At 35.4% G+C, this 15473-nt stretch overlaps 1 protein-coding gene across 13 annotated transcripts in view; it reads left to right on the top strand.

Annotated features, from left to right (window-relative positions):
- Positions 1–15473, top strand: part of MGAT4C (MGAT4 family member C) — a 265451-nt gene that overhangs the window by 188071 nt on the left and 61907 nt on the right. For all 13 annotated transcript variants that reach the window (XM_055235457.2, XM_055235454.2, XM_055235460.2 and 10 more), the window contains one exon: positions 13846–13895. Coding sequence is in view for 7 of the 13 variants with exons in the window: in XM_055235454.2 (XP_055091429.1) it covers positions 13846–13895 (50 nt within the window). In the remaining 6 variants the exon portion in view is untranslated. The remainder of the gene's footprint in view (positions 1–13845; positions 13896–15473) is intronic.

Raw genomic sequence — 15473 nt, 5'->3', positions numbered from 1 at the left:
TGAGATGGGTCTCCTGAATACAGCACACCGATGGATCTTGACTCTTTATCCAGTTTGTCAGTCTGTGTCTTTTAATTGGGGTATTTAGCCTATTTACATTTAAAATTAATATTGTTATGTGTGAATTTGATCCTGTCATTATGATGCTAGCTGGTTATTTTCCCCATTAGTTGATGCAGTTTCTTCTTAGTCTCAATGGCCTTTACAATTTGGTATGTTTTTGCAGTGGCTGTACTGCTTGTTCTTTTCCATGTTTCGTGCTTCCTTCAGGAGCTCTTGTAAGGCAGGCCTGGTGGTGACAAAATCTCTCAGCATTTGCTTGTCTGCGAAGGATTTTATTTCTCCTCTACTTATGAAACTTAGTTTGGGTGGATATGAAATTCTAGGTTGAAAATTCTTTTCTTTAAGAATGTTGAATACTGGCCCCACTGTCTTCTGGCTTGTAGGATCTCTGTAGAGAGATCTGCTGTTAATCTGATGGGCTTCCCTTTGTGGGTAACCCAACCTTTCTCTCTGGCTGCCTTTAACATTTTTTCCTTCATTTCAGCCTTGGTGAATTTGACAATTATGTGTCTTGGGGTTGCTCTTCTTGAAGAGTATCTTTGTGGTGTTCTATCTATTTTCTGGATTTTGAGTGTTGGCCTGTCTTGCTAGGTTGGGGAAGTTCTCTTGGATAATATTCTGAAGAGTGTTTTCCAACTTGGTTCTATTCTCCCTGTCACTTTCAGGTATACCGATCAAATGTAGATTTGGTCTTTTCACCTAGTCCCATATTTCTTCAAGGCTTTGTTTGTTCTTTTTCATTCTTTTTTCTCCAAACTTGTCTTCTCACTTTATTTTATTGAGTTGATCTTCAATCTCTGATATCCTTTCTTCTGCTTGATCAATTTGGCTATTGATACTTGTGTATGCTTCATGAAGTTCTCGTGCTGTGTTTTCAGCTCCATCAGGTCATTTATGTTCTCTAAACTGGTTATTCTAGTTAGCAATTCATCTAACCTTTTTTCAAGGTTCTTAGCTTCCTTGCATTGGATTAGAACATGCTCCTTTAGCTTGCAGGAGTTTGTTATTACCCATCTTCTGAAGCCTACTTCTGTCAATTCATCAAACTCCTTCTCTGTCCAGTTTTGTTCCCTTGCTGGTGAGGCGTTGTGATCCTTTGGAGGAGAAGAGGCATTCTGGTTTCTGGAATTTTCAGCCTTTTTGCGCTGGTTTCTTCTCATCTTCGTAGATTTATCTACCTTTGATCTTTGATGTTGGCGATCTTCAGATGGGGTCTCTGAGTGGACGTCCTTTTATTTGATCTTGATGCTATCCCTTTACAGTTGTTAGTTTTCCTTCTAACAGTCAGGACCCTCTGCTGCAGGTCTGCTGGAGTTTGTTGGAGGTCCACTCCAGATCGTGTTTGCCTGGGTATCACCAGCGGAGGCTGCAGAATAGCAAAGATTGCTGCCTGTTACTTTCTCTGGAAGCATCCTCACAGAGGGGCACCTGCCAGATGCCAGCCAGAGCTCTACTATATGAGGTGTCTGTTGGCCCCTACTGGGTGGTGTCTCCCAGTCAGGATACATGGGGGTCAGGGACCCACTTGACGAGGCCATCTGTTCCATAGCAGAGCTGGAGTGCTGTGCTGGGAGATCCACTGCTCTCTTCAGAGCTGTCAGGCAGGGAAGTTTAAGTCTGCTGAAGCTGTGCCCACAGCCGCCCCTTCCCCAAGGTGCTCTGTCCCAGGGAGATGGGGGTTTTATCTATAGGTCCCTGACTGAGGCTGCTGCCTGTTTTTCAGAGACGCCCTGCCCAGAGAGGAAAAATCTAGAGAGGCAGTCTGAACACAGTGGCCTTGCTGAGCTGTGGTGGGTTCCACCCAGTTCAAACTTCCTGACGACTTTGTTTACACTGTGAGGGTAAAACTGCCTACTCAAGCCTCAGTAATGGCGGATGCCCCTCCCCTCACCAAGCTCGAGCATCCCAGGTCGACCTCAGACCGCTGTGCTGGCAGTGAGAATTTCAAGCCAGTGGATCTTAGCTTGCTGGGCTCCATGGGGGTGAGACCTGCTAAGCCAGTCCACTTGGCTCCCTGACTTCAGCCCCCTTTCCAGGGGAGTGAACAATTCTTTCTAGCTTGCGTTCCAGGCACCACTGGGGCATGGAGAAAAAAAAAAAAAAAAAACTGCACTTAGCTCAGTGTCTGCCCAAACTGCTGCCAAGTTTTGTGCTTGAAACCCAGGGCCCTGGTGGCATAGGCACCAAGGGAATCTCCTGGTCCGCAGGTTGTGAAAATCATGGGAAAAGCATAGTATCTGGGCTGGAGTGCACCGTTCCTCAAGGCACAGTCCCTCACGGCTTCCCTTGAGTAGGAGAGAGAATTCCCCAACCCCTTGCACTTCCCGGGTGAGGCGATGCCCCACCCTGCTTCGGCTTGCCCTCCTTGGGCTGTACCCAATGTCCAACCAGCCCAATAAGATGAACCAGGTACCTCAGTTGGAAATGCAGAAATAACCTGCCTTCTGAGTCGATCTTGCTGGGAGCTGCAGACCAGAGCTGTTCCCATTCAGCCACCCGAGACAGTATCTGTCTCTTTTCTTCAAAGTGAAGCACCTGACCAAGGCTTTCTTCCTCTACTCTGTCACCAAGTTGAAAGCCCATATTGGGGATGAAAAAACTGGGTGAAATGATGGGCGCAGGATTTCCTTCCTCTCTACATCTTCCCCCAAGAAGCATATGAAATTTCCCCTATTAGTTTCCAGAATGGAATTTTCCTGGCCAGCTCAGTCCCCCAGGAGCACCAAGAAATGTCTGCCCACCACAGAGTTTTCTTATGATCTTTCTTCAAACCAAGGATTTCACTCCTTACAACAAATTCCTGAAAAAAGAAATGAGTCCACTTTTGGGCTGAATTCTACAGATAAATTTTCCTCTGAAGATACAGAATCTAAGCAATAAATGTTTCTATTTATTTTCTTCAGTCATTTTGTGCTATCTGTCTTAGATTTTAACAGCTACAAATTGAAAGATTATACACATTTGCTCAATGTGAGGGTTCATAAAATTTTAATTCCTAGGATATAATTTTATAATTAAATATTATTGATTAATTAGGATTATATGAATTAATTATTTCTACTTTATTAGACCCCTTAGGTTGTATTTTATTGCAAGTATTGTATCATGATATGACTAAATAGCCAGCCATAAACATAAGCTATAACAGGCATTTTGCATAATTAAACAACTAGATACATTTTAAACTGTGGAAGCCATTCTTTTCCTAACTCTTTATGAAACAATTGTAAAAGTTGCTTGAACTTTTCCTAAATACTTTTATTGTTTACATAAAAAAAATACTTGGAGGCCTCAGAAAATTCTATAATTGAAAAACAATTCTTTATCCTTTCAATGAAGTGACAATTTAGAAGAGGTCAGTCTACCTAGGGGCCTACCTTTGTGTGTCAGAAAGCTTAGTAGAGTCCTTGACCTACAAATAGATCTGTCATACCCCAAGTTCTTCACTTTTTTTGGAAAAACTGAAGTTCTAGTCCTCATTTCATATTATACCTAACTAAATTATTCCTAGTAGATAGCCATATTTTCATGTTTCCCTCTCTCCCTCCAAGAAATAACAAAAGAAAAAAAAGTCTTGAAAGAAAATGCTTTCTGTCTTTTCTTAATCTTTCTGCCTTATTCCCGTTCTCATTCTGTATAAGATCTTTGTCTCTTATTCCTCTGGTTAGTTTCAGTGTGCTAACTTGTATTTTAAGGTACACAGTGTGGGGTTGAAAACTTATCTTACACAGTGTTAGAGTCCTGTGTTAGGGGCTGCTGCTCTGGTGTTCTTGATACAGAGAAAGGAGCAAGTGAAAGGAGCAAGAACCAAAGGGACAGAACCCTTCTCACTTTAGCTCCTTGTAATCAGCTACATTGAAGTTTCCCACTGTGGTTGTGCTAAAAGATCTGCCTACTACAACCTATGTAGCCTCTGGCAACTATACAAGCCACTTCAGATTGAGGCTTTAAATATCCTTAGTCTTCCCTGATAGCAGGGATGTATCTTCCAAAAGGGAGAAAAGGGGTAGCCTGGGCTACCTGTATCTCACAGAGAACGCAGAAGACAGGTCAGTTTCCAACCAGCAGAAAGGAAACTGGAAACACTGGTCTGAGCCCAGCTCCTGCAGAGAACTATGGTTTCTTCTGAGAAGAGAAGAAAACAACAAAGGGATAATCAAATATTAAAGCAAAGAGATGAATAAATGATGAAGAAAGGGCTAGTGTGAACATTAAGAAGACATGTTAAGGCTGGGTGCGGTGGCTCATGCCTGTAATCCCAGCACTTTGGGAGGCAGAGGCAGGCGGATCACTTGAGGTCAGGAATTCAAGACTGGCCAACATGGAGAAACCCCATCTCTACTAAAAATACAAAACTTAGTCAAGTGTGGTAGCAGGCACCTGTAATCACAGCTACTCGGTCGGCCAAGGCACACAAGAATTGCCTGAACCTGGGAGGTGGAGGTTGCAGTAAGCCAAAATCATGCCACTGAAGACCAACCTGGGAGACAAAGTGAGACTCTGTTTCAAAAAACAAAACAAAACAAAACGAACAAATAAAAAACAAAAAAACATGTTAGATCTTTCAGGGATATGGAATGTTGTGGCATATGAATTAAATAAGATGTTGGTGTAAAATGTCATATTCTTTAAATCTACTTATATTCCTAAAATAATGTGCATATATTTGTAAATACTTTGTATACATATAAGACCATTGATTAGTAAGATTGGAATTGGGGAGAATTTGAGGGTAAAACTTGAAAAAAACAAGACATTTTTACATCTAAAAGATAAATAAAATAATAAATTAGATGTTCAAGCATGTGTTGTTGGAGTTGAATTAACTCTTACATTTTTACTAAAATCATAGAAACACCATGTCAACAAAAGAGAGAAAGACATTTTTCTACACTATATACCATGAATTAATTTCATTTCAAACCTAGAAGACATATATATATGTTGCCTTGGATAAGTTACCAAATCTTTTAGGATTTCATTTCTCAATAAAAAAGATAAAGTTAATATCACAAATTGTTATACTTGCTTCATAAGACTATTGTGTGAGTCGATGAAAATAATATGCTTAAAGCATTTCCCAATTTTAAAGAACTGTAAATTGCAAGGCATAATTAACTGTAAGCTTTTTTGAATATTATATAAACTACTAGGGAAACAGTTTTTACTATTAGCATAATATTGAGTTCATTTTTCTTGCTGAAAGAAGTCATGAGAGGAATTTGAACATTTTATTTGGCAGACTGTAAAATATTTTATACATTTTTGGAGATTTATGCCACTTACACAAACTACTCAAAGAAATGACCAGAAAGAAAACTATCATCTTTCTGGTGAGGCTTTTTAATTTGATTGCGTTATCTCTTTCTAGCAGATTTATTATAGCATTTATATGCATGAGTGTTATAAAATAATATTACAGTTTTCTGGCCAATTTAGGTCATGAAATCCCATTAACAACTGAAATATGTAGATACAAAAAATATTCACTGTGTTAATTAAATGGACATTTTATTTACTGTCTCTTTTCTCTTATACAAATCTAAGCAAAAGTTCATTTAATCATTAAGCAAAGAAGTGTGGCAGTGTAGGTTAAAATCTAGATTTAAAAAGCCTTTACATTTAAGTAAATCTATAATAATACGTTATTTGAGACATCCAGAAACAACTGCCAAATCAAAATTAGTTTCTTAAATAGCAGTGTATAGAAGTCAAAGTTCTGTGTACAGTAGAAATCTTGTTGAATTAAAGTATTTCCCTTAAAAGCTCCAATTAGTGGGAAAATGTTATATGAATTTATGATACTAGTCATTTAGCAAACAATTATTGAAGATCTAGTGTATTCCAAACACAAAAATGGCATGCTATGATTTCTGCCCTTGAGGTTACAGCATTGGGTAGATACTGGCATTCACACAAAGATTGCAGTAAGATGGACTTAGTCCTCTAATTGTAGTCCCAAGAAGAGAGAGAGACCAATATTGCTATAAGGGTCACAGCCATTCCTGCAGAGGTGACAGTTAATCAAAGGATTGTCTAGGAAAATGGAATATATGTTCAAAGTCACTGAAGCATGAAAGCTCACATGAAATGTGTTTGGAAAATGGCAGGTAGTTCAGTGTAGTTGCAGGATAGAATTATTGGTGGAAGTAAAATATATGGATAAGAAATGTATTTATTCAAACAACGAGAAACCAAAAAAGGGATCAGAAACAAGAGGGATCTGACCAGAATTTCCTTTTGGCAGCAGAGTTTCATTCACTTACATAATTGGATAGAAGTGTACTGAAAAGACCAAAATGATAGATACTATGACAGCCCAGGAATTTGAGGATGCAGTGAGCCATGATTGTGCCACTGCGCTCCAGCCTGAACCACAAGGCTGGACCCTGTCTCTAAAAAATAAAATAATAATAATTAGTAAAAAGAGTTTACATAATTTTAGAAATAAATTATTGTGGAATCTGCAAATTTCAAAATTTTTGAGGTCTAAAGGATATAAAAGAAAATTTTTAAATAAAAATAATATAAGTTCAACTAGTTTGATATTAGCTTTAAAGAAAATTACTTTGATTTTAAAATCAAGGAAATACAGAAATATTTGCTCCAATATTAGTATGTTTATTTTCCTACTTAACTTTAAATTTTTATATTATCACTTTAAATAGATCATTCATTCATTAAAAAGTTAGGAAACAACAGATGCTGGAGAGGATGTGGAGAAATAGGAATGCTTTTACACTGTTGGGAGTGTAAATTAGTTCAACCATTGTGGAAGACAGTGTGGCAATTCCTCAAGGATCTAGAATTAGAAATAACATTTGATCCAGCAATCCTATTACTGGGTGTGTACCCAAAGGATTACAAATAATGCTACTATAAAGACACATGCACATGTATGTTTATTGCGGCACTATTCACAATGGCAAAGACCTGGAACCAACCCAACTGTCCATCAATGATAGACTGGATTAAGAAAATGTGGCACATATACACCATGGAATACTATGCAGCCATAAAAAAGTATGAGTTCATGTGCTTTGCAGGGACATAGATGCAGCTGGAAACCATCATTCTGAGAAAACTACCACAAGAACAGAAAACCAAACACTGCATGTTCTCACTCATAGGTGGGAGTTGAACAATGAGAACACTTGGACACAGGGTGGGGAATATCACACACCAGGGCCTGTCAGGGGGTGGAGGGCTGGAGGAGGGATAGCATTAGGAGAAATGCCTAACGTAAATGACAAGTTAATGTGTGCAGCAAACCAACATGGTACATGTATACATATGTAATAAACCTGCACATTGTGCACATGTACCCTAGAGTGTAAAGTATAATTAAAAAATAAAAATAAATAGATCATTCATTTCACATACTGCATGCTTTTTAAGCTCAAATAATAGTTTTCTCAAACTGACATAAAATTTAGCTAATAATAGAGCTAACAAGTTAATGGCAAAATAAAGGCTTTAGTGAGTACAGAACTCATTAAAATTATCCAGAAGAATGCCTGGAATAATTTTTTTTTAACTTGTTGAAATTAGTGGTATAGTCAAGCCACAGAGTAACAACTAGCAACTATTTTACTTAGCTAGAGAGTGTCAATGAATGGCTACTTTTCTCTGAAAATGACTATCTGCTCCACTTGTGATTGCATAGCCTGGAAGCTGATGCCAAGGAGTCAGGCAAATGAACTGGATAACAGGGGAGTGGAAAAAGAGCTGAGGCTGAAAGAGAGAATGAAGACGTGAAAACATACTTGAATCATAAGTAAAGATCAAATGAAAACAAGATACTATTCTCCCTTTACGCTCACCCATTTTAGGATGGTAAAGATTTAAAACGTTTGAAACACCCAGCTGCCAGTTGAGTGTCAGGAAAAAAAAAAAATCCTTCTATGTTTGTAGTAATATTATATTAACATGAGTATTCAGTGTTGAGTCTTTCCATACATGGAAATCACATGCTTTTCTATGACAAAGAGTAAATAGACAAATCAATTAAAGATCAGGGATTAGATAATTCTTATAGACAGGGATAGTGTTCTCTTGTCAGTCATTCTAAGCTCCATCATCCTCGACATCACTTACATGATTTATGGTTTAGAGACTTTTGCTATTAATGTATTTACTCATGTGGTTCTCCTTATCAGGAATGTCCTTTTATTTCTTTTGTCTAATGTACAATTTCAGCTCATATATTCTCTAGTCACTTAATATTTCACATTTGGCATTATTTTTACACATATATCTTATTCTCTCAACTAGACGGTTAACTCTCTGAAGCCCAGAAATTAATCTTAGGCATTTTAGTATCACTCAATTTCTAACACAGTGCTTTATATAAATTTATGATTAGTAGCTGTAGTTTGAATAAATCATCACTGTTACCCCAAGCCTTGTTGAGGCTTATTATGTTAGAACATGTTGGAAGCTACTGATAAAAATGAAAAATATGCAAATCTTTTAACAAAAACTTACTGAATATTTACTGCTTGTCAACAGTGTGCAAGACTCTGGGGATACAATTTTGCACAAAATAGAAAGAGTCTTATGTTCTAAAAGATCGGAAAGATGTTAAATAATCACACTCCTTAATATTTCATTAAAAATTGAAATAAGGTTGCTGAAGAAAAGAGAAATCGTTTCAAGGAGTTTTAAATTCTAGATTCTTTAGTGAAGGAAAATTCTCCTTTAAAACCAAGATTTTTTTTCTGATTATGCACTAAATACATTTCTCCAGAAATTATTTTCATCCAAATGAGAGACCCACACTTCACTCATGATGGACCTGTGAACTAGATAAACCTAATAGACAGAAACCCACTGTGTTTCTGGCTTTTGTTGTTATTGTTTTATTTTGTTTTTTTAAGCTAATTTATTCATTATTTTTAATTGATAAACAATGGACATATTTATCTTGTAAAACATGATGTTTTAAAATATATATACATTATGGAATGGCTAAATTGAGCTAATTAACGTATGCATTACTTCACATGCTTATCATTTTACAGTCTTAGCAATTTTCAAGTATACAATATGCTGTTATTAACTATGGTCACTGTGTTGTACAATAGATCTCTTGAACTTATTTCTCCTATCTAACTGAAATTGTATAACCTTCAAAGAACATCTCTCCATCTCCACACCTCCACTCCAGCCCCTGGTAACTACTATTCTACTCTCCTTTACTTTTATGAGTTCAGGTTTTTTATAATAACTCTCACATACTAGTGAGGACATGTGATATCTGTCTCTTTGTGCTTGGCTTAATTCACTTAGCACAATATCCTCTGGCTTCATCCATGATGTGGCAAATTACAGGATTCCCTTGTTTTTAAGACTGAATGGTTTTTTTTGATCCATTTATCCATTGCTGGACACTTGGGTTGACTCCCCATATCTTGGCTATTATGAAGAGTGCTGCAATAAACATGGGAGTGCAGGTATCTTTTTGACATACTGATTTAATTTCATTTGATTATATATACAGTAATGGGATGGCTAGATCATAAGGTAGTCCTTTTTTTTTAATTTTTGAGAAACTATCATACTGTTTTCCATAGTGGCCGTACTAATTTACATCCCCACCGTCAGTGTACACGGGGTTCCCTTTTCTCCATATCCTCCCCAACACTTGTTTTTCATCTTTTTTTATAATATCCATTCTAACAGTGGTCAGGTGATAACTCATTGTGAATTTTACTTGCATTTCTCTGGTAATGAGTGATGCTGAGCATTCTTTATATATATACCTGTTGGTCATTTTATGTCTTCTTTTGAGAAATGTTTATTCCTGTCGTTGACCCATTTTTAATTGGGCCATTTGTTTTCTTGCTAATTGTTTGAGTTCCTTATACATTTAGAATATTTACTTATGAGATACATGGTTACAATTTTTTCTGCCATTTTGCAGGCTTTTTGTTTTGTCCATTGTTTCTCTTGCTGTTTAGAGCTTTCTAATTTGATATAATCCCATTTATCTATTTTTTGCTTTGGTTTTCTATGCTTTTGGGGTCTTAATCCCCCTCAAAAAGTCATTGTCTGGACCAATATTATACAGATTGTGCCCTGTGTTTATGTCTTTGAAAGAGGGTCTTAAAACACTTTCTCTGCTTGCTTTCCTGTGTTTGAATACCGCCCAGGGGATACTCAGCTCCAGTGTCATAGATGAGCCTACACAAAATTCTTAGTTCAGCTAAGGCAAGTCATGCTCAACCAAGGGACAGAAGATCCTGCCTTTTAAGTTAGAAGTGTCCAAAAATTGTTAATTTGTCTCTTAGTCATCTCATCTACACACACACACAAAGTCAGATACTCAGCTAATGGTTTTCCAATGTTCCAGTCACCAAAGCTTCTTGTATATATTTATGTTAAAAAAAAAATCGCTGCGGCTAATCACCTCATTTAAAAGTCAGACTGAACACGTGAGCATTCACGTGTGTAGGCTGAGGTATATTGGCAAGGAATTGACACTCGTAGTTCCCCAAAGATTTTCGCTTTGCTTGGCTGACTCTGCAACTGCAATAAAGTGCAGCCAGACTCCAGTAAAAGAAATAAAGTGAACACTTTGCCTCCTAGTACCTTTGCTGCCGTTTGCATTTCACCACTCAGCTTATAGAGATGAAATCTATTACTCGGCAGGCACTGCTTGCACAAATGAAAGATAAATTTTTCTTCCAGATGGGACAGATCAGCAAGACTCATAAAATATTAATGATGAAAGCTCTGGGAATTATATATATCCCTGACCATAGGTTTCTCTTGACAGTGAAGAACTGTCAGTTTAACCCATTTTATTTTCTGTAAGAGTCCTCAAGAACTTTATAAGGGAAAATAATACATGATTGAAGATTCAAATGAGCATAGATTTGAGGGAAAGTTTATCTTTCTGTCTTTCATTTTCTTTCATGTTTTGTGCTCCCAATCTGCAGTACATTTTGCTGAGTGATGTACTGTGGTCGATTTCATTCTTGAAGCTGTTCATGTGCTCTTGAAGGAAATTGCTTTTATGAGAATAATACAGGAAGTATGCATTTCTTATTATTTAACTGAACATAAAATTTAGCAATACCTGACATTTATATGATTGAAATAATTTGTTTATCTCAAAATTAGAAATTTATTGGGTGTGTATTCAAAAATATATATATATATATATGTAGAATTTCACTTTCACTTGTCAGGTTTTGTTATCTTGAAAACTTTTCTATAACCATTACAAATCAACAGTAATTTTTAGGTTACTATCTCTGTAGAAGGCTTGGTCACTTACCTTTCTTTTTTTTTTAAGGAAAAAATTTTGGGCCCTCTTTTTGAGGCAGCAAATCAATTACCATTGATCTGAAATTTTTAAAACATGTATTTTCATTTTACACAGAAACAACGTTTACATTTGTAAAATCTAAAAATTATGGGAATGTATAATTATCTTATTATGGCAACCTGATTCATTGTATTATGTTACATATATTTATGAACATATATTTAGGTAACTATGAGATATTTGAATATTAGAAATTTCTTGAAAATAATAAAATACTCTATTGGCCAATTTAAAGAAAATTCTATATGAAATATATCTCCAATTGTCTTAAAAACTCTTTGAAATATTTAATGCTAGCACAATTATTTGCAGCATAACTCAAAATACTTTTCATCATGCTGTAGAGCAATAGTACAAAAAACTAACCATTTTAACAATAATGCTTCAGAAAGGAGATAGTCACACAAAAATGGATCCAAAATCAACTAAATTATATCTATTATAATTTTATTCACATTGAAGATACCACCTAATTTGTTAAATATTAATAATTAGAAAAATAAAATATTCTTTTTCATTCGTACTCTTTTTCTACCTAAATAGAACATATAATTACTTTGATTTGATAACAAAATATTTACAAAAAATAATATATAATTTAACCAGACAAAATTATCTTTGCTTAGTTACTTTTTATTTAATTGAATATCTGGCTTAATATATATCTCAGGTACATGATATTTTTTATCAGTGTCTATGAGAAATTATCAGCCAAATATAAACTTCATAAACCACTAATGGGATTCTAAGTTTCCTGTGCCTACAGTGTGTTAAAGTTTCTAGTTGATGATAGCCATACAAAGATAAATCAGCAATTCCATTTTGTTCATCAGTCTTTCACTAAATTCATGAACTAATTGTAAAAAATCAGATGCTGTTAAAATGTATCCTGAATTATATTTAAAGGCACATCACTAGTAAGTAGAGTCAAAAGACCTGTTACAAGACTTCTGGTCATGAACATTGTTATAATATTTTCAAAACCAGTGCTGTTTTTCCTGATTGCCTGATCATCTGATGATCACCTGATGATCACCTCTAATGTTTAGATTCTCTTCATCGATGTGCCAAATGTATAATATTGAAAACATAAACTCCATAAACCAAACACCTTGCTGTGACCAAATACCCAATGCTTGCATGAGATTTAACCAATTGTTGCTACAGCCTTCTGAATAGCAAATTTCTTGGGATCTATAGTTGGGTCTCTTTAAGTTCTGCTTTCTTTCTGCTCCATGCCAATGACTGAAATCTGGTTTTAGGTCCTAGCCTCTCTGTTCTGTGATATAACTAATTGTCTGTGAAGATAACTTCATGTTAAAAAACGAGTTTATGTGACATGAGAATCCTAAAATACCTACTACTATTTCAAAATGCCAGTCTCCAATCGCAACTATTCTTGCTGTCTGTGGAAGCTACGGAAGAAGACAAAGGGGAAAAATGTGGAAATTCCAGTGGAGGTGTTGTTCACCACAGAAGCTGACCACGGCACATTTAAGTAGAGAGAGAAATGCTGATGGAGATATCAGGAGAGCTGGAGGAATCTGTGCCTCAAGAGCATATAAATGTTCACAATTACTCTTGTCTGAAAGAATAATGTTTACATAACACCAAACTTTGAAAAACAGCATAATTGGTTCTACTCAGAGTTACTTAAACAGCCCAGAGTAGCACTGACTTTTTAAAAATATATGTTTATGTATAGTAGGAAAAGACAATGCAAAATAAGAATATATTTATTTTCTCAAACTACCTTTTCTTAAAGAAAATACACATAATTTTAAAGGCATGTTATCTTTAGAGAATTTTATTTGCTTATTTATTGTCTTATACCTGCACAGTTTTCTTCTGAATACCCTTGTTAACACAGTCTGGCAGACATTCAATAGCAAACTGTGTTCCAGGCAATGAATTTATACTGTTGTAACAGGAACAATCTCTTGAATGTTGTAACCTTTTATATATGATGGAAAAATCAATAACATGGATAAATGTGTAACAAACTAGCCTGTGCACCTTTTTGGTGAAGTGAAGCTCAGTGACATGGACTGAAGTACTTTCTTAAGGAAAATAACTTTATGCTTAAGTGGAATATTATAAAATATATTTATCTACTAACACAGACATCAATGGTAATATTAAAAGAGACTTATATGTGTGTATCTTTATATTATGTTATATATAATTCAAATATTTAATTTGATACTTTAAATGAAAAATTTAACTTAATACAAAGGTATGTCTATTCTGTGATATGCCTACACAGATAAATTATGTTAAAATGTTTGGTTTATATTTTTCTGTCAATTTAGAAAGATTTTATAAATATGATCATAATGCAGTTAGATGCAAAATAACAAATTATTAGAGAGAATACTTTTTATTTTACTTTTATCAGCAAGAAACCAATGGGTTGTATTAGTAATATTAGACTTTCTTTTTTCCAGGGTATCAACGGTTTCTGTACAGCACGGATTATGACAGCGTCTTTCTTAAGGTGAGATTCGATGTCATTCATGGTAGTATTCTAAGGTACTACACTTTTTTAATGTATTATCAAAAATATTTCATAAGTAAAATTGTCCTGGGGTAGCTACACATGCCTAAATTGAAAATATTTTCTCATCAATTTTATGTTATTTATTCAATAGTGTTGTTTTCATGATAAACTCTAAACAACATTTCTTGAACATTTCTGAGTACAAGCCATGTAACTTGATACTTTGATTAAAACTTGGAAGTGCGTTAACCATATAAGAAAATCAAGTTAGAGAACAACAGCAAAACATTCTAATACAACTAATACAATTAAGGCATCTCTCAGAGAGTGCACACACTTGTGCAGGTACACACACACACACACACACACAGGCACACACACACAGAGAGGATGGTAATTAATACTGGTAACTTTCTCCCAAAATACAAGTACATTAGAATCTTACAATTCTCATAAGCCCTCCAGATTGTTGTGTTAATGAGTAGTGTTGCTATATCTTCTTTATTATTCCAAGAGTTAGCAATTTTTATTACTGTATTGTAAGTTAATTATATGAGATTTACTCACACATTTACTACTTTTTCCCACCGTTTCTTATCAGACTTTACACCTTATCTATCTGCTAAAAGTATATACTTTATCATTTCCTTTAGTAAAGAATTGTCAAGTTTTCTTTGTCTGAAAGTATTTTTATTTTATTCTTACTCTTGAAAAATAATTTCCCCCATTGTGAATCTAGATTGTCAGTAATTTTGCTTGCACCACTGAATAGTTTATTATATTGCTTCCTGGATTCCATTTATTAATGAAAACTCAATTGTTTTCATTGTAACAACTCAGACAGTTGTTACACCTGTCTGGGTAATTTGCATTTCTTCTTGCTGCTTTTAAAGTCTTCTCTTAATCTTTAGTGATCTAAAACTGGTTGTGATATGACTGGATATATTATGTATCCCACTTTAGATTTGTTAGCCTCCTTGAAACTGTCAATAGATGTTTCCAGCAATTCTGGAACTCCTCAATCAGCATCTCCTTTAATGTAATATCTTCCATTTATTTATTTTCCATATCTCTTCCTTTTTTCACATCATTTCATTATTTATTACTTTGAATCTATGTCCAGTTCACTGATTTTATCTGCATTGCTGATATATTTTCATTTAATCTTTTTTAATATTCTAATTTTTACTAGTATTTTTTCAAATATGACTTTAGGTTCATGAGGTACATGTGCAGGTCCGTTACATGGGTGAACTGTGTGTCACTGTGGTTTGGTATATGAATGATCACATTCACTCAAGTAGCAAGCATAGTACCCGATTTAGTAGTTTTTCAACCCTCACTCCCTCTCCCCCACACTCTCTGCTCTAGTAGTCCCTGGTGTCCGTTGCTGATATCTTTATGTCCATGTGTACTCAGTGTTTAGCCCCCACTTATAACTGAAAACATGGAGTATTTGGTTTTCTGTTCCTTTGTTAATTCACTTAGGATAATGGCCTGCAGCAGCATCCATGTTGCTGCAAAGGACGTGACTTTGTTCTTTATGGTGACAGAGTATTCCATTTGTGTTAAGAA

The sequence above is a fragment of the Symphalangus syndactylus genome, chromosome 13 (genome assembly GCF_028878055.3).
Source record: "Symphalangus syndactylus isolate Jambi chromosome 13, NHGRI_mSymSyn1-v2.1_pri, whole genome shotgun sequence".
NCBI lineage: Eukaryota > Metazoa > Chordata > Mammalia > Primates > Hylobatidae > Symphalangus > Symphalangus syndactylus.
The sequence above is the reverse complement of the archived record's forward strand: the minus strand, read 5'-3'. Positions and strand labels throughout refer to the sequence as shown.